The sequence below is a fragment of the Ceratotherium simum genome, chromosome 30, assembly GCF_057802395.1.
Source record: "Ceratotherium simum simum isolate JZ-2026a chromosome 30, ASM5780239v1, whole genome shotgun sequence".
NCBI lineage: Eukaryota > Metazoa > Chordata > Mammalia > Perissodactyla > Rhinocerotidae > Ceratotherium > Ceratotherium simum.
The window spans coordinates 1,868,718-1,887,294 of NC_141929.1; the positions used below are offsets into that span (position 1 = coordinate 1,868,718).

The window sequence follows — 18,577 nt, forward strand, 5'->3', positions numbered from 1 at the left end:
CTGCTCCCTGTCCTGCAGCCAGATGATGTGGGGACAGAAGGTGGAGGGGCCCGACCCCTCTATCCGGTGGCCCCTGCCACCCACCCTCTGGGTGCTTCAGTGTCTGTTTTTGTCCCATCTTTTCAGTAAGGGCCAGTGCTCGGGGACCCATCTCCAAGGCTGCCCATACCCCCTGTGGGTGGGAAGGGCCCTTAGGTTTTGGAGTGTGAGGAGGGGTGCCCAGGCTTTACAGAGGATCCCTGGGAATCAAGCTGTTGGCAGCATGAGCCCCAAAGCCCGGCAGAGATGGGTGACAGAGCAGGGTGGGGGTTTGCACGAGGACCCATGAAGGGAGACAGGCCCTTGCCCTCAGGAGGTGCTGGGCACAGAGGACTAGCCGCTTTGGGGCCTCGGGAGTGTCCTGTGGCTGCTGGAACTGTCACCCCACTGAGTGGCTTAAACAGCACGCATGGTCCTCTAACAGTCAGGGGCGGAATTCCAGCGTTGTCTCTCGGGCTAAAATCAGGCGTTGCAGGGCTGGTTCCTCCCGGAGGCTCCAGGGGAGAGTCTGTTTCCTCATCTTTTCCGGCTTCTTGGCTCGTGACCCCTCTCTCCCTCATCCAGGTCTGCATGGCCAGTCTCATGTCACCCCGGTCACTCTGACTCTGACTCTCCTGTCCCCCCCTCCCCCCCGTTAGGACCCTGTGATGACATGTACCCCTCCCCGGAGATCCAGGATCAGCTCCCTGTTTTAAGGTCAGCTGATTGGTGACCTTGACCCCCCTGTTGCTGTGTAAGGAAACATGTTTACAGGCTCTGGGGATTGGGGCAGGGACGTCCCTCGGGGGGCGACTTTCTACCTCCCATAGGGTGACAGGCACCCTCTCCCTGGCATGTCACATCTTGCTCTAGCCGCCCCATCAGGCTCCCTCCTTGCTCCAGGAGCTTGCAGAGGGTGCTGGTCTTGGAGCACAGGTAGAAGTCAGGGTGCAGAAAGAGGATAAAGCCTTTGGGGAGGGGGCCCCACACAGGCGCAGTGCTGGGAGCTACTGGGGACCCGAGGCCACATCCCTCCAAGGCTGGCTGCCCCAGCTGTTGGCCAATTCCCAGCTCAGGCCGGCCGGGTCCACCTCCCCTCCCTGGAGAAGGCCTGCTGGGCGGAGTCTGCATCATGCCTTCCTCTTCATTCCGTGGAGCCAGTTCTGTCTGTTCCCAGGCCCTCAGCTAAAAGCCGCTTGTCCCGTAAATATTTCATGCCCCGTACGCAATTGGGAACACCCTCCTCTAATCGGCGGTGAGGAGGCAGAGGCTCCTGGCCAGGACAGGAGTCCGGAGTCTGGAGGGTTAGGCAGCAGAGGGAGGGGCACTGGGAAGACCTCCCTGCCTGACCTCCATCTGTCCATCTGTCCGACCTCAGAGGCCCTCCAGGGACAGGGAGACTGCCGGGTTTTTCTGGGTGGGAGAGAGGAAAATGTGAGGCCTGCCCGTGCCTGAGCGCCTGGCCGTGGGCTATGAGCTGGACAGAGGCTGGGCCTGGGCGCCTGCGCCTGGTGGAAGGTCTGACGCTGCCTGGGGTTCCTATGAGTGCTGACCCCTGGCCCCCGTCCCCGCATGGGCGTCAGCCTGACCTCAGGGGAGCCGGGAATGGAGCTCCCTGTGCAGGGGGGAGAGAAGTCGGAAGTGTCTGCCTCAGTGTCTCCTCAGGGCAGTTCCAGCTCCTTCCTTCCTCACCTTGCCTGGCTCTGGGGGCTGGCCGGGGGCAGCCACTGGGGGCCCATGTGCCCCACGTGCCCCACGAAGGGCCAGGCAGGGCGAAGGTGCAACAGAAGCTGCAGGCAGACCCGGGGCAGCTCCCAGTGACCTGCTTAACATCAGGGAGGCCCCGTCCCTGCCTTAGAACAAAACCCACCAAGGCTGCCCCTGCCCCTCGGGGCGTCTCAGCTCTGCTTGCACTCAGGTGCTGGTGTGACTGCCGAGGCCTGGCAGGCAGGGCCCGGTCTGGTTTGCTTCTCAGAGCAGGTGAGCCTGGTGGCTCAGACTGGATCTGTCCCCTGCCCTGTCCCTCTTCTGCACCCACCTGTGGACCATCCTTGGTCTGATGGAGGTCGCCCCTTCCCTCGGCTTCTCAGAGCACGTACTGGAACACCCTGTGTGCTATTCCGAGGGGCCCCCACGTCCACCCCACTCACACCCACACACCAGGCTCGGCCCTTGCTCATCTCGTGTCTCATGTTGGGTTAGGGGCACAGGAGCTCTGCTCCGCCACAGCTGCCTAGAAGAGGGTCCCGTAAGCCAGGCCTCGTGGACGGCAGTCCAGCTGGGCCTGAGGGGGGGTGGCGCTGAAGGGGCAGCGGGGGAAGGCCAGAGGGCAGCAGGCCGGTGGTCTGTGAACCACCACTGGGAAGAGAGTGGCAGCTGGAGTCAGGGCTGCTGCTGAGGGCCAGAGACGCCCTGGAGCGTTTGCAGACTAAGCAGCCCCATCAGGCCAGTGTTGGGGGCTCAGACCCAGGTCCTGCTCTGTGTCAGACAGATCAGACAGACGCTCTCGGTGCATCCCCCCAGTGGCTCCCCACTTCCTCTGCTCTGGGATCCACAGCCTCCCAGGCCCACTTCCTGTCTCCCTGGAGATTCCTGCCCGAGCCTGACGTCCCTGGGGGGGATCCCTGCTCCTCCGGACGGGCGGTTTCTGGGCTCACCCTCCCCCACCAGGGACAGAGGATGGGGCAGGGGGCAGGGACAAGGACAGGCCATTCCTCATGCACCCTCTCCCTGCTCCACAAGGGCAGGTCCTTGTCCTTCCATGGTGCTCCCTGTGCCATGTGGGCCTCGCGTGGCCGAGTGAGTGACACTCAGGTCCTGAGGAGAGAGGGCAGGCAGCACCTTCCCGCAAATGTAGTGGGGGATCCAGCACCCCACCCACCCCTGAGCTCCCCTCCTTCCCTGGCCACGAATGGCACCCACTCGGCCCCACACTCAGGGCCAGACCTCGGGGTCCACAGGGACCTGTAGGCAGCACTCCGGTGGGCCCCTCCTGTCCCTCCCGTCCCTCCTGGACACATGCAGGAGCCCCTCCCCTCCTGACCCCCTGCTCACCCAAAGCCAGAGCTCCCTCTGGGCTCACCCATCCCTACTGGCTGCTGTCTGTGTGAGTCCCAGGGGACTGGCCGCTCTCCCAGCCTGAGGCTGAGCTTGGGAGGAGGGCGGGAGAGCAGCCCAGCTCTGATAAGCGTGTGGGTGAGCGCTGGGCACGGCCTTCCCTGGACTGGGGTCAGGCCAGGCACCCTCCCTGGGGGTCAGACCGGCAGGAGGAGAGGCGGAGGTGCTGACGGGGAGAGAGGAGCAGGGGCTCAGCGGTACAGGAATTCAAGATGCCACCAGACCCCCAAGGAGGCATCAGGGGCTGGGGCTTGGGGGTGTGTGTGTGGGGGCTGTTAGAGACGGACCTTCGGGGGCGCTGGTGAACAGAAAGGGGTCCATGGCCACCCCTCGGAGGAGAAGGCCAGATTGGGGCACCTGCCTCGGCCTCTGTCTGCCTGACAGGTCATCCCGGGGTTCCCATCCCAGTGGAACCTGGAGGACCCTCCTGGCCTCTCCTGGTCTCTCGCTGCTCCAGCCCCGGCCGGTCAGGGAGCACTCAAGCTGCAAGCCCAGGGCTCCAGCCCCTTTGGCCCCATGCTGGCTCGTGGTCCAGGACACTGGGTAGCCGGCCAAGAAGTGAACCAGAAAGGCGAGGGGGGTCCGGGGAAGGGGTAAATCTGACATGCCTGCTGGACTGGTGTCCGGGAGGTGCCGGACAGGAAGGTGGTCAGGGGTGAGCCGGGTGGTCAGGGCGCCCCTCCTGCCGCAAGATCTTGGACCCAGTGCTTCCCTCTCTGACCTGTGGGTTCTTGAGAGTACGAGGAGCCCCTCAGTCTGGTGCTTGAGACTCCAGTCCTGGTAGCGCCGTCAAGGCTGACCTCCGGAGTGGGGTGAGTCCACGGAGTAGGGCATGAGTGCCTCCGACCGGGAGCCCTCCCACCACATCACCCGCTGAGACTTCCCACATCTGCAGGAGAGGAGCCTCGAGGGCGAGCCAGGCAGGGGAGGCTCTGCCTTCTTGGCCCTGTGGCTCCAGTGGGTTCCTGGTGGGGAGATGGGCGGCCGGGCCCCTGGAAGGCTCTGTCCCCCAGGAGCCCTGCATAGCTCCCCACTGGCAGCCCACTGCGTCCTCCTGTGGGGAGGCCCAGGGCCTTTCCCTCCTCTTGGCCTGGGGCTCTAAGCGGAGGGGCCCAGCCAGGGCCGAGGGCCAGATGTTCCCATTCATTTTCCATTCCTCCTTCGCCCCAGTGCTGTTTCTTCCATGGGCTCCACCCTGCTCCCCGTCTCGCTCGCCCACCACAGGTCAGAGGCCATAATTGAAGAGTCAGAGTGTCAGGGCCTGGAGGGACCTAGAAACGAGTGAGGCAGAGGAGCTGTCCACGTCCTGCCTGGGCGTCTCGCTGGGCTGCCAGGGGAGTCCCTCACCCTCTCTGAGCCCGGCTTCCCTTGGTAAAGTCTGGTGAGAGAGCGGGCGAATGTGAAAGGACTCAGCCTTCACTGTCGGTGCTCACATGTCACTCTAAAAGTGTCACCCGCTGGGCCAGCCTGGGGGAAGGGAGACAGGCCAATTCTGAGTCTATTCAACAAATAGCAATTGTGCTGACAGATGGTGAACAAGACAGACACGGGCCCTGAGCCTGGTGGCCTTGGGGCAGGAGGAAGAGGGCCAGGGCTCATGGTGACCCTGTCTGTCTTTGAGCTCCGGGAATTCAAGAGAGGGGCACAGGCTGCTCTGTAAGCCCTCGGCAACCAGGCAGCCGGCCAGCAGAGGTGAGACCTGGGGGCTCCTGCCGAAAGGCCCTGGGTCAGAGGACGAAGCATCCACAGCCCGCATCCTGGACCCAAGATTCAGGCCTCAGAGTGCAGGAATCAGAACCCAAGAGACGCCTGTGGTCCTGGCCCCTGCACAGGGTGCAAGCTGCCCACCCACTCACCCACTCACAGAGCAGAGCGACCCCAGGGCCCTGGAGTCTGCCCCAAGCACAGGCCACAGCCACCCAGCAAGGCCTCCCTGCCGGGTGGGCCAAGTCTCCCAGGGCGTGGGTCCTGGAGGCGCAGAGAGGGTGCTTGTCTGGGGCTGCCCCTGCCTGTGCTCGGGGGCTCCTGGGCCCAACTCTCAGCCTCAGCTTCTCCCCTAATGAGGTGGGGCTCCGGCAGGGTTTGGAGCCCCCCCGGATGGATGGATAAGGCCTGGGAGGCTCCGAGCCCCACCTGGCACAGCAGGCACTGGTACACCGGTGGCCGCTGTGTCTGCAGTGACTGGTACTGCACACGCTGCATGCATTTAGCCCTTCGACACCCCACCAGGAGGGCAAGGCTCGCCCCACTTTTCTCAGAGCTGAGATCCCAGCCTTGCCCCCTCCACCTGCTGATCCCAGTGACACATGTTTGCTGGATATGTGCACAGACCTGCAGGTGGCTCCCCCGAGCCTGGGGGGCCTTTCCTTTCTGTGCTGGCTCCTGTCCCCACTGCCCCACACCCCCAGGGAGGGGGCAAGACCCAGGCTGTGGGCAAGCCGGGTGTGCCGCAGTCTGCTGATTCCCTGCTGCATGACGTGGGCAAGTGGCTTCCCCTCTGTGCCTGTTTCCTCGTCTATAATCGAGGATTGTGCGGGTCAGGGGGACAGTGTAGGAGAGTACAGAGCAAATGCTGCATGGAATCAACTGCTGATGGCCCCCTGGGACCCCACGCCTGCACTTGGTGTGTGTCCCAGGCCGGGTGGACGTGGCCTGGCTCAGGGCTGACAGCCGGGACTGAGTGGCCTCGGCAGGTCTGGCCCCTCCCCATCCCCCTTCAGGCCTGGCTGTGTGCCGGCCTCACCCCTGCCTGCTCTGCCCACAGGTCACACTGGCCGCCTCCTCCGAGCCCTGCTGGTCTTCAGCCTCCTCTTCCTGGTAGCCCATGTCGCCTTCCAGATATGTCTGCACACCGTGCCCCACCTGGACCAGCTTCTGGGGCCAAACTGTGAGTCACCAAAGATTGGGGAAATGGGTGCCTGGGGGCAGTGGGCCTGGGGGGAGCTAACTGGAGGACCTGGGGAGGGTGGAGGGGAGAGAGGGAGCCACTGCAGCCCTGCGGAGCCTCGAGTGTCCTCGGGGAGGTCACCTCGCCCTGCCTCACCCAGGCTTTGCCTGATATGGGCCTCCCCTGAGTGCCTGTCCATGATTCATGTCCAGATGGCCCCGTTAAGTATCCCAGTAACGGGCAGCTGTAGGGCTGGGCCGAGCACCCGCACAGTGCTCATCCCGGAACCTGGAACCCAGCTCACGGGGCAGCCCTGTCTCCTCAGGCTCCTCCCTGTCAGCATCTTCCTCTGGCGCCCCCTGCTAGGGCTTAGAGACGCAGCCAGGCGGTGCCAGCAGCCTTCGGCACTCTGCCCACCCCCCGCCCCCGCGCCCTTTCACCCCTCGGATGGTGTCTCCAGCTGGCACCGAGCCCTCCCAGCCCCACTGACGTCAGCACCTGGTCTTCAGAGGAGGGAGCCCTGGGCTCCCATCCCCCTGCCCAGCCGGGTGTCCCACCTCTGGGTCCTGCCTGGTGTGGCTTTCCTGCCCGGCCTGGGCTCTCCCGGCGCGGCACTTGGCCACGCGGGCGGGCAGGGTGCTGCACCCGACTTCTCGTTTTGACCCATGATAACTCTGCCCTTCCTGCAGTTTAAACTTTATTTATTTATTTATCCCCCCAAAGCCCCAGTAGATAGTTGTATGTCATAGTTGCACATCCTTCTAGTTGCTGTATGTGGGACTTGGCCTCAGCATGGCTGGAGAAGCGGTGCGTCGGTGCACGCCCGGGATCGGAACCCGGGCCGCCAGCACGGCGGGCCGCTAAGCCACGGAGCTGGCCCCTTCCTGCAGTTTAGAAACGGAAAGGTCGGGTGCCTCGGGGGCACATTGGTGCTGGCGGCCCCCAAGGAACATCGGCCTCGGCTGACGGTTCTGAGCGCCTGAGCCACTTGTGGCCTTGCCGTAGCCACACACCACCCAGCTGGGCCGTGAATCCCCGGTCCGCCAGGCAGAACTGGTGGTGCTTCAGTCTGCTGGGCTGGGCCTCAGTTTCCTTACTGGCAAAGGCAGCATTTTGCGAGCAACCCTGAGACCAGCCACCGGTACCCTGGAGACCAGGGGTTCTGTGACTCGGGCTCCCAAGGGCCTCCTGGAGACAAGGAGGGGGTTGCTCAGCGCTCACCGCCTGACCCGGGTCCCATGCCTTCCTCTGCAGGCAGCCCCTGGGAGACCCTCTCCCGACACATAGGGGTCACAAGGTAAGAGCCCCCCGGCCTCCCTCAGGGATTTCCCGGGCCCAAGGTTGGGGTCTCTAGCACCCCGGATCTCCTTACTCCCCACCCTCCCCCCGGTGCCTGCCCTCCTGGGCCAACCAGTGGGCTCTCCCTGCCCTTCATAGGCTGGACCTGAAGGACATCCCCAACGCTGTCCGGCTGGTGGGCCCTGACCTGGGCATCGTGGTGGTCTCCTCCGTGTGCCTCGGCCTCTGCAGGCGCCTCACACGGGAAACCCGGCAGAGCCAGCATGCCCGGGAGTTGGTAAGGGCTGTGGGTGGGTGGGCACGTGTGTGTCGGAGGAAGGGGTTGCTTTAGGGCTCTGTCCAGCCATCTGAGGACGATTGTACTTTCTCTTTTACAAACATGGACTCTTGAGTTATAAGAGTCGGTGTGTGCTCTTTGTGAAGAGACGAGATGCTGAGGAGAGAGGTGTTGGCCCACTAGGGGTCAGCACGGCGTGTCCCTCTAAGGCCTCGTCCTGGCAGGGCTCCATCTTGGGCGGACGCACGCGGAGCCCCCAGCCAGCCTCTGTGCCCTTAGACTCTTCCTGGAGGAGACTCCTGGTGGCCACAGGGCAGTAGGGAACTAGCAGTGCTGGAGGGCGGTCTGTGCTGGGCAGTTGAGCAGCCACACCCACAGCGGGGGCATCGGTGGGCTGTGGGCAAGGGGGACTGTGTAGGCTCAGAGCCCAGCAAGGCCCTAAATCAGACTGTCCTTGGAGGGACCATCCAGGGGGTCTTCCTCGGGCAGGGTGTGACTGTTGGGGCCCTTGACATCCTCTGTGGCTGAAGGTTCAGCACCCTTCTGCCTGCACCGGGGCTGCAGTTGTGAGCCTAGCCCAGGCCGCCCCCGACCTGGCCTCGGCCTCCATCCAGTAGGGCCTGGTCTCTAGGGCCGGGCAGGATCTGTGACTGGCCGGGGGTCCTGGCATAAGAGTTCCCTGCTGGAGACTCCCCAGGGGCCACAGGCTCCTCCACCCCCCAAGCCCCAATGTCTGTTTATCCACTGATGCTTGTAGGGCCCAAGGGCCTCGAGATCCAGAGAGCCCAGAGAAGGGAGGGGGCTTCCCAGGGCCACACAGCAGGTCAGGGGCAACTCAGCCTGCAGCTTACCTGGCCTCTGCCCCGCCTGTCCGTGCCCTTATCCCGCAGGGCAAGGCTGACACCCCCAGTTCAAAGGGGAAGCAAGGCCTGGAGGTGGAGGGGCTTTTCCAGGCAGCTGTGGGGTAGAGCCAGGGCTGGGACTGCCCTGCTGCCTGCCCTCGGGACACCCCTGCCCTGGGCCTCCCTACTTGGTTGGCCTCCTCTCCATCCCCACAGGAGCACATGGGCTCCAGTGGCAAGTGGGCCAGGGCTGCTTCTGGTTTCCTCATTAGTGGAGCTGGGGCTTCCTGGAACGGCTCTGCCGGGAAAGGCTGGACTCGTTCCCCCAACCTCCCACTCCACACTGCCCATCGTTCCTCAGAGCACATGCTGCCCTGGCAGTGCCTGGGGGCTGGACTCTGGTCTGCAGGGTGCCTGGTCAGATCCCCGTCGCCTGAGCATCCTCGGTGGCAGATAGGGGCCTGTTTGTCCTGCTGACCCCGGGTGGCTGTGTAGACAGACCTCAGAGCGAGGCGGTGGGGCCACCCTTCCCAGGTGCCCAGTTTTAGCGCCCAGAGCTGAGAAGAGCCGCAACACCGCCTGCACATACCACAGCACCCGGCAGGACCACGTGCACACAGTTGCACACGATCTGTGTACATGCACACGTCCTGACTCTTCACACGTGTGCACACGCTCTGAGGCGCCAGAGGGGCTGTGGTGGGAGGTGTGGAGACGAATGGAAACTTCTGCCAAGCCCGTGGGCCTGTGGGACCTGCCGAGTCGGGCTGGAGCCAGGCCTGGCCGGGCTGGACCCCGTGGGGGCCGAGCACCTGTCTTTCCACCCAGCAGCTGCCTCTGTTCCTCCCCCTTGCAGAAGCGCTCATTTTTCACGGGCCTCCCCCGAAGCTTTCCCAGGGCCTCGGCCAGCTGCGGGCGGGCGGAGCGCAGTCCTGGCTGCTGCGCCCTCCAGCTGTCTCCCCACCCCAGGCGGCTGGGGTTCCCACCCTCGCATTTGGGGTCTAACGGGGGCACCCAGGGGACGCCTTCTGACCTCTGAGATAGCGGGCCCCTGCTCTGCTATCTCAGTCTTGTATATCTTGCACCCTCTTCCCCTGGTCTGCTCCCTCCCCTCCCGCCAGGCACGGCTCAGCGGACCTCCCGGGTCCTGTGTCTGCTTCATCTCTCCTGTCTGGTCCCACCGCATTGACAGAAGGGCAACAGAGGGGTTAGGTGACTTGCCCAGGGCTGCACAGATGGGAGACTCAGAGCTGGGCTGTGACCAGGTCTCCTGGCTCCAGAGCCTGCGCTCTCTGCCAGGACGCCAAGCGCCCCTGGGCCGCTGGGAAGGGCACATACATAGCACCCATTTCACAGATGGCGACACGGGGCAGGGCGGGGTGTCTGACGTAGAGTCTGAGTTCTCTCTGCCTCGCCTGGGTCCGCCCAACGTCCAGGAAACAGCTCCGTCCTGGTCGGGCAGGGACACAGGCCCTGGTGGATTTCGTCGCCCCCTGCTCCAGCCCCGTGGGCAGGTGAGGCCTGGAAGGGCCGTCCCTTTCCTCCTGGGCAGTTGGCCACCTCCGTCCCTCCAGAGGAGCGGCCCATCCAGAAGAGCTGGCAGGGGCACCAGGATACCCCCCCGCCTGGCCGTGTCCCTTGGCGTCTGCCCCTTGCTCTCCAGGGGCCCCACAGGCAGCAAAAAGGGAGCAGGGTGTCCCTCCTCTGAGCTCATGTCCCTTTACTTATAAAGAAAGTGCTGTGTTAGCCCTTGGGACCATGTGCAGTGCTCTGTGTAAAGTGCTCTGTAAACTGTGAAGTGCTGCGCACACATGCTTGTGCTGCTCTCCTTCCTTTTTCCTAAAAATCTCCACTCAGGCCCAGGGGCTTTGGGGACACGTGCAGGAATCTGTGGGGCCTACCCTGTGCTCGGGGGCCCCCTGGTCTAGATGGGGAGATAAAGAAGAGACACTTGAGGGGTTCTGGAATAATCCGAGGTTGGCCTGCACGGGTCAGTCATTGTGAGTGCCAGGGCTTGGCAGGAGCGTGTCTTGGGGCCAAGGTGGGCCGCCTCCAGGAAGGCCTCACGGCTGTGAACTTGAGTGAGGCAGTGGGAAGGTGGCGGGTGGATTTCCGGGCGCAGAGGGTGGCACAGGTCCACACTCAAGCTGGCAGCCCCATGGCCCTTGGAGGGGCAGTGGACAGTGTGGGCAGGGGTGGCTCCCGGCCCTCCCTGGTGTCCTGAGTGCCATGCGCCTGACCCCTGCCCCCCCCCATGACCTTGCCAGGACGATGATGAGAGGGAAGTGGACACTGGCTACGCAGCAGGACTTTGGGGAGCCCCTGCACTGGCCCCTAAACAGCGGTCTCGGCTGGCTGCCCGGTTCCGGATCACAGCCCACTGGCTGCTGGTGGCCGCTGGGCGAACGCTGGCCGTAGTGCTGCTCGCGCTGGCAGGTACACCTGGAGCAGGGAGGGGACCCCAGAACTGACTGTCACGCTGGGAGGGGGCTTGGCAGCCTGCGGAACTCCCCGCTAACCAAGGAGACGGCGGTCACATGGCCCCCGCCAGGCATGACCTTGCTTGCCTCTGCCCGGCCCTGCAGGCATCGCCCACCCCTCGGCCTTCTCCAGCGTCTACTTCCTGCTCTTCCTGGCCATCTGCACCTGGTGGGCCTGCCACTTTCCCATCAGCCCCCTAGGCTTCAGCACACTCTGTGTCATGGTAGGCTGCTTTGGCGCCGGCCATCTCATCTGCCTCTACTGCTACCAGACGCCCTTCGCCCAGGCCCTGCTCCCACCTACCAGCATCTGGGCCAGGTGAGGGATCGCCCTAGCCCTGCCCATCTGGCCTGTCACCTCTGAGGCTGGCAGTCAGTGACGTGCCTTCTCTGGGCAGGGTGTTCGGTCTCAAGGACTTTGTGGCTCCCACCAACTGCTCCAGTCCCAGCGTGCTGGGCCTCAACACCAGCCACGACTGGCCCATCTACGTGAGCCCTGGCATCTTGCTGCTTCTCTGCTACACGGTGACCTCACTCCTGAAGCTCCGCACATGCCAGCCCCTCGACCAGGTGAGCACCCGGGACCAGTGTGCCTCTGCTGCCCATCTGCCACCCTTGGGCCACGACCACGCGCGGGGCCGAGGGCTCAGCTCTTGGCTCTGGTTTCTGCAGAGGAAGGAGGTGGCCGGGGGCGACAAGGAGCGGGAGGTGGAGCTGACCGAGATGGACCAGTGGCCCCAGGGCCAGGCCAGGGATGTGGCCACCAAGGAGGAGGGGGTTGCCCAGGTGAGGAGTCTGGGTTGAGGAGTGGGGCCAGAGCCCTCCTGCCCATGGGCTTGGCTCACCGGCTCTGGGGTCGCCTCTGCAGCGCATGGTGCCCACGCCCACGGGGCCTGACTCGGAGGCCGACAACTGCATTGTGCATGACCTGACCAGCCACAGCCCCGTCCAGCAGCGCCCCCGTGAGTACGACGTGCCCATGGCCACCCAGGGACACCTCCTTCCATGGGCACACCGGTGCTGCCCCCTGGTGGTCACCAGGTGGTCTCGCCTTGTTGGCCTCTCCAACTGTGCCCATTGGGGCCGCCCAGGCAGGGGACCGTGGGGGGGCTCCAGGTCTCCCACCCCCTCCTCACCTGCCCCCAGTCCCCGGACGACTTGACTGCCCCACTTTGGGCTGGCCCTGTGGGTGCCGGCCTAGGAGCTTGGCGTTGGCAGAGCCCCATGAGGAGGCGTGTTTTCTGGGTGTGTTTCCTCTTTGCCCTAAGCCTTGATTTCCATTTGTGAACTGTCCCTGCACAAAGCAGAAGATGAAATCTCTGGCCTTGAGAGCTGGCGCCCTGGGGACCTGCGTGCCCACAAAGCTGGAAGGGGTCAGGGCCATCTCATTCATCCCGTCCCTTCAGAGTCTGGGAAAACGAGGTGCCAGGAGGGGTGTGGCTCAGGGTCACAGACACGTTGAAAACTGTGTCAGACAGGAGCCAAGCCCTCTGCTGGTGCTTTCTGCCCCCATGCCTACCATCCTGAGCACGGCTCCCTCCTCCCCACTGGGCCACTGCTCCAGTGCCCTATCTGCGTTTTAGGGCAGAGTCAGGTGTGGGCGAGGGGCTCTGGCTTGTTGATGTGGGAGCTTCCCCAGCCTGTGGCCTGGCTCCCTGGGTGACCCTCGCCCGCCACCTCTTAGTGTACCCCAGGCTGGCTGAACCTCAAGAGACGTCTCCACTGCACGGCCTGGGCCACCTCATCATGGACCAGAGCTACGTGTGCGCCCTCATTGCCATGATGGTAAGAGCAGCGGCCTGGGCCCTTCCCGCGGGTTCTCACGTGACACCTGGGAGGCAGATGGTGGCCTCGTCACCAGAAATGGACAGAGCTGTGACCTGCTGGGCTGTGGGTGTGTGTGAGCTAACATGCATGCAAGCATGTGTGCATACATGTGGCGGGCGGGTGTGCAGGTGAGCATGTGTGTAGTGGGCATGCATGTGAGTGTGCGTGTGTACACGCATGCCTGTGAGTATGTACGGTGAGTATATGCAAGCAAGCGTGCATGTGAGCGTGTATGCATGCATGTGGCATGTGTATGTCCTGTGCCACGGTGCTCCAGGCCTGACAGGGCGTGTCTGAGCACCTCCCCATGGCCCCACCACTGTTCCACCTGTGGGAGGGGTCGGGGCACTGGTCCACGTGCGCCCAGCAGCCCTACCTCTGCCTTGGCCACCCAGGTGTGGAGCATCACCTACCACAGCTGGCTGACCTTCGTGCTGCTGCTCTGGGCCTGCCTCATCTGGACAGTGCGCAGCCGCCACCAGCTGGCCACGCTCTGCTCGCCCTTCATCCTGCTCTACGGGCTGGTGCTGTGTGGCCTGCGCTATGTGTGGGCCATGGACCTGCGTCCCGAGCTGCCCACCACCCTGGGCCCCGTCAGCCTGCGCCAGCTGGGGCTGGAGCACACCCGCTACCCCTGCCTGGACCTGGGCGCCATGGTGAGTGCCCCCCCCCCCAGGTGCTGTGTGCGTGCAGGTGCCTCGGGTTTCTGCAGGGGGACCTGTGACGGGCCCAGTCCGTTCAGCTCCACAGGGGAGTGGGAGCTCTGGGAGGGCAAGGCCCAGGTCTAGCTGTCACCGCGGGGTCCCCACAGCCAGCCCAGAGTAGCTGCTCAATGGGCATTTGTTGAATGAGTGAATGATGACCTCGCATTGTCGGGGGCGCAGTCCCTGTGTCCCTGACTCGGGCTCCATTAGTGTCACCCACTGCCTCAGGTCTCAATGAATCTTTGTGCCATCACTGTGTCCCTTCGTGAGACAGGTGTATGCCAGAGTGTCATTGTACGTGGATGTCTGTCCCGCTTCCTGTGATGTGTTTGGGGGACCGGTGGGCTATATCCCACTGTGTGAGACATGTGAGCCTGTGTGCACGTGTGTGTGTGCAAACACGTGAACCTGCACGTATGAAACGTGTGCGCCTGTGCATCTGTATGCAAATGTGAACACAGGAGCCTGTGCATGGAATATGCGCTTTGTGTGTGTATTGTGCGTTTGCGTATGTGCGAGGGCGAGTTTGTCCCCATAGCGGGGCGGTGCTGGGGGAGACAGTGCTGCAGTGGATGGCCCTGGTGGGGCCAGTGCTGGGGGGGGACAGTGCTGGCTGCCTGCCTGCTAAGGGTCCCTCCCCTGGGCTCACACATTCTTGGGCTGGGCCCTGGCTCTGAGAGGGGTGTCAGGCAACCCAGCCCCTGATGACACGCCCCCCGCCCCAGCTGCTGTGCACTCTGACCTTCTGGCTCCTGCTGCGCCAGTTTGTCAAGGAGAAGCTGCTGCAGAGGGTGGGAGCGCCCCCTGTGCTGACAGAGGTGACTGTGGCAGACACAGGTGAGCAGGCGGGGCCGTCAGGGGACAGCCCCCTCCCACCCGGCCCCGCAGACACGGTCTCTCGCCCCACGGCTTGGCCTGCAGAGCCCACGCGGACGCGGACGCTGCTCCGGAGCCTGGGGAGGCTGGTCACGGGCCTCTACGCCAAGTACTGGATCTACGTGTGTGCGGGCATGTTCGTTGTGGTCAGCTTCGCCGGCCGCCTCGTTGTCTACAAGATCGTCTACATGTTCCTCTTCCTGCTCTGCCTCACCCTCTTCCAGGTGCCTGGGTGGGCACGGCGGGGCGCGGGCCCCTCGAGAGGGCTGGGCCTCACCGCGTGCTCTCGGGGCAGGTCTACTACAGCCTGTGGCGGAAGCTGCTCAAGGTCTTCTGGTGGCTGGTGGTGGCCTACACCATGCTGGTGCTCATCGCTGTCTACACCTTCCAGTTCCAGGACTTCCCCACGTATTGGCGCAACCTGACGGGCTTCACTGACGAGCAGTGAGTCGGGCGGGGGCTGGCGATGTCCGGCGGGGGGCCACGCACCTCCTCAGGGCTGCGCCACGGGGGGATCGGGGGGCCGAGCCGGTGCTGACGGCCACCCCTCACGCCAGGCTGGGGGACCTGGGCCTGGAGCAGTTCAGTGTGTCCGAGCTCTTCTCCAGCATCCTCGTGCCCGGCTTCTTCCTGCTCGCCTGCATCCTGCAGCTGCACTACTTCCACCAGCCCTTCATGCAGCTCACCGACCTGGAGCACGCCCGCCACCCGCGCCCGTACCCGGCTCACAGGTGCACACCCTCCACCAAGCCGCCCCACCTCCACCGCTGCCTCTGAGGGGCGCAGACTCCAGGCTCAGCTCACCGGGGGCCTGAGGGTCTGCAGGGTGTCCCCACCTGAACCGGCACAGAAAAGGGCCTCATCTGGGAGGTGAAGGGGGCTGGAGGGATTCGGGTGGGAGAAGCTGGAGCAGAGGGAAGCCTCGGCCCCTGACTCCAAATGCTGAGGGGCCTCAGGCGCTGGGGATCATAGGGGTGTAATATCAGCTGGGCCACTCACGGCCTAGCAGCTGCAGCACAAACAACACAGGTCACAGAGCAGAGGGCTTGCAGGCAGTGCTTCTGTCAGCCCTGGGAGGGCAGGGGTGGCAGCGAGGTGGAGCCCATCCCAGGAGCGTAGGTGGGAAGTGACACTTTGGGGTCCGTCTTAGGCAGGACGCGGTGAGCAGAACCCCGCTGCTAGAGCAGGAGGAGGAGGAGGCCCCCAGGGAAGAGGGGCAGAGCACGGCTGGCCCCCCCCAGGCCACACAGGTCCCGGAAGGTAAGTCAGAGGGCAGAGCGCGGGCCCCTGAGAGGCACGTGCAGTGTGCTGAGGGGCCGAGCCGCTGGGTCCCTTTGCTGTGACCCTGTGAGCCGCAGAGCCTCGTCTGTACATGGGACAGAACGGCCCCAGGCTCAGGAGTCCCCATCCCCTCCTCCTCACCGCAGCATCTTCCACCCACAGCCACAGCCAACAAGTGGGGCCTGGTGGCCGAGCGGCTGCTGGACCTGGCCACTGGCTTCTCAGACATCCTCACCCGTGCCCAGGTGTTCGTGGGGCGCCTGCTGGAGCTGCATGTCTTCAAGCTGGTGGCCCTGTACACCGTCTGGGTGGCCCTGAAAGAGGTGAGAGTGGGACACGCACCTTCCTCGTCTGCAGTGGGGTCACTCAGACATCCTCGCTGGCCTCCCCGGAGCCCGGGACCTGCAGGTGGCTGTGGATCATGGGGCCCGGGGGCGGGGTGCTGCTCCATCCGCTGCTGCTCCAGCGTGGCCACCACCCACAGGTGTCGGTGATGAACCTCCTGCTGGTGGTGCTGTGGGCCTTTGCCCTGCCATACCCCCGCTTCCGGCCCATGGCCTCCTGCCTGTCCACCGTGTGGACCTGCATCATCATCGTGTGCAAGATGCTCTACCAGCTCAAGGTGGTCCGCCCGCATGAGTACTCCAGCAACTGCACTGAGGTACGGCGCCTGGCCACCGGGCCTCCCACACTTGTGGGGCCGCAGGGGCTGCTGCTGCAGCTTAGGGTGGCGAGGGACAGACGCAGAGGGCCCGTCCCCGGGGCCAGGGGCTTCTTGGAGGAGCTGTCCTTTGGCCTGGTCTGTGGAGGACCCACCCACGCCAAGGTGTCTGGGCTCAGAGAAGTGTCCTGACCTGGCCGACAAAGTGCAGGTCATGGCGTGAGGTGGTCCCGAGGCCAGACATCTCCTGGAGTGAAGGGGGCTCTGAGCCAGACTGGGAAGGGGGAGGCCACTCAGGGCCTGGAGCTTTCTTTTACCCCCCTCAGCCCCTGCCTGTGGCCTCCCTGTCCCCAGACACCTTGTCCTCTTCCTCATTAAGGAGGATCGGAGGCTGACAGCCCCCGACATCCCTGGCTGGGGGCAGCTGTGGTCTGGCCCAGACCCGTCCGGAGCTGTGGTTGGGGCAGGAGGCGTGAGGCAGGGCCAGTGGTCCCCGGGGTCAGCGTCCAGTTCCCAGGGGAAAGCAGGCTCATGCCGTCCCCGCCCCCAGCCCCTTCCCAACAGCACGAACCTGCAGAAGGCCGAGATCCACCAGTCCTTGCTGTACCGCGGGCCCATCGACCCCGCCAACTGGTTTGGGGTGCGGAAGGGCTTCCCAAACCTGGGCTACATCCAGGTGAGTGAGGAGCCGCAGGGCAGGGGGTGGACAGGGGTCAGGGTGGGTATGGCAGGCAGAGTCTGACTGTCCCCCCTCCCCAGAACCACCTGCAGATCCTGCTGCTGCTGGTGTTCGAGGCTGTGGTGTACCGGCGCCAGGAGTACCACCGCCGGCAGCACCAGCTGGCCCCGCTGCCCGCCCAGGCCGTCTGCGCCGACGGCACCCGCCAGCGGCTGGACAAGGACCTGCTCAGCTGCCTCAAGTACTTCATCAACTTCTTCTTCTACAAATTTGGGCTGGAGGTGAGGCCGGGCATCACCCCTCGCCCCTTCCCCAGGCAGGGCTCAGCTGCCGCGGTCCATGCCGCCTTCTGCGGGGCCTTTGCTGAGCATCTGCAACGTACAGGCCCAAGGGGGCCACCTGGGGCTCGGGGGGCAGACCATGGAGGGCACGGGTCCTCCCGGGCTTGGTCAGCTTGCACTTGGAGAGGGGCCCATAGAGTGAGGGCAGGGAGTCCAGGACTCAGGCTGGAGACAGGGTCAGAGTCTCAACTCTGCCCCTGAGCACCCCCCAGCCTCAGTTTCCCTCCGCACGATGGAGACACGTCTAGCCTTTCCATCTCTCCCAAGAGGGTGGTGTGGGCCATCATGAGCCTGGGCCCCTGGCCCTGCACTCTGTGTGCAGCACCCCACACCTCAAGGCAGAGGGTGCTCTGCTCCGAGCCTGCCCGACCTCCCTGTGCCGCCCTGAGGCTGCCCGGAGGCAGGGCCAAGAAGGTCCCTTCCACCAGCTCACTGTCCCCCGTCCTCATCTCCTCCCCCTTCTGCTGCCCCCAGATCTGCTTCCTGATGGCCGTGAACGTGATTGGGCAGCGCATGAACTTCATGGTCATCCTGCACGGCTGCTGGCTGGTGGCCATCCTCACCCGCCGGCGGCGCGGGACCATTGCCCGCCTCTGGCCCAACTACTGCCTCTTCCTGGCGCTCTTCCTGCTGTACCAGTACATGCTGTGCCTGGGCATCCCTCCCGCCCTGTGCATCGGTGAGTGTGGACCCCCGTGGTGGGCGAGCACTGGGTGAGCTGGGTGCATGTTGCTGCGGCCAGGCCTCGGTGGGCTCTGTGGCTGTGTGGAAGCACGGGGGGATGTTTCCCGCCTCCTCTGGGCTCCCCCGCTCCTGGAGCTGGCCTCAGCCCCCCACCCCTCCACAGCCCAGCCCCAGTGAGTCCATCCCTGCTCAGCGCCCACCGAGTGCCCCAGTGCTCCCCCCACAGACTTCGCTGGCTGCAGCTGTGCCATCTTGGGTGGCAGCACGGGCCTCTCCCTGGTCTCCCTGCGTCCACTGCTTTCTTCTTTCCTTTTTTGCCCACATTCTATTTTGAAGAATTTCAAACAATAGAAAAGTTGGGAGAAGAGACCGTTGTGGGGCTCCACACCCAGTACCGCCTGAGGGCAGGTGCCCTCTGTACCACAGGACAGGGACCATACGCGGCAGTCCATCCCGGGACAACACCCTGGTCCAGTGTGCTGTCACACTAATGGCCCCGTCTTTGGTGGCTGTTACTCTGACGCAGGACCCAACGTTTGCGTTTGGCTGTCCTCTTCTTGTCTCCTTTGGGCTGGACTGCGTGATGTTTCCAGGAGTCAGGCGG

General features: G+C 64.4%; 1 protein-coding gene across 6 annotated transcripts in view; it reads left to right on the forward strand.

The window, feature by feature from the left end:
- Positions 1-18,577, forward strand: part of PIEZO1 (piezo type mechanosensitive ion channel component 1 (Er blood group)) — a 66,940-nt gene that overhangs the window by 33,497 nt on the left and 14,866 nt on the right. For 5 of the 6 annotated variants that reach the window (XM_087419798.1, XM_087419799.1, XM_087419801.1 and 2 more), the window contains exons 3-22: positions 5,900-6,022; positions 7,277-7,319; positions 7,460-7,598; positions 10,708-10,876; positions 11,026-11,239; positions 11,319-11,490; positions 11,593-11,706; positions 11,789-11,882; positions 12,605-12,705; positions 13,143-13,403; positions 14,177-14,288; positions 14,373-14,551; positions 14,623-14,771; positions 14,885-15,058; positions 15,478-15,587; positions 15,771-15,931; positions 16,093-16,269; positions 16,820-16,945; positions 17,029-17,229; positions 17,764-17,968. In XM_087419798.1, coding sequence (XP_087275924.1) covers positions 5,900-6,022; positions 7,277-7,319; positions 7,460-7,598; positions 10,708-10,876; positions 11,026-11,239; positions 11,319-11,490; positions 11,593-11,706; positions 11,789-11,882; positions 12,605-12,705; positions 13,143-13,403; positions 14,177-14,288; positions 14,373-14,551; positions 14,623-14,771; positions 14,885-15,058; positions 15,478-15,587; positions 15,771-15,931; positions 16,093-16,269; positions 16,820-16,945; positions 17,029-17,229; positions 17,764-17,968 — 3,024 coding nt within the window. The remainder of the gene's footprint in view (positions 1-5,899; positions 6,023-7,276; positions 7,320-7,459; positions 7,599-10,707; positions 10,877-11,025; positions 11,240-11,318; positions 11,491-11,592; positions 11,707-11,788; positions 11,883-12,604; positions 12,706-13,142; positions 13,404-14,176; positions 14,289-14,372; positions 14,552-14,622; positions 14,772-14,884; positions 15,059-15,477; positions 15,588-15,770; positions 15,932-16,092; positions 16,270-16,819; positions 16,946-17,028; positions 17,230-17,763; positions 17,969-18,577) is intronic. The other variant, XM_087419802.1, reaches the window with a different exon arrangement.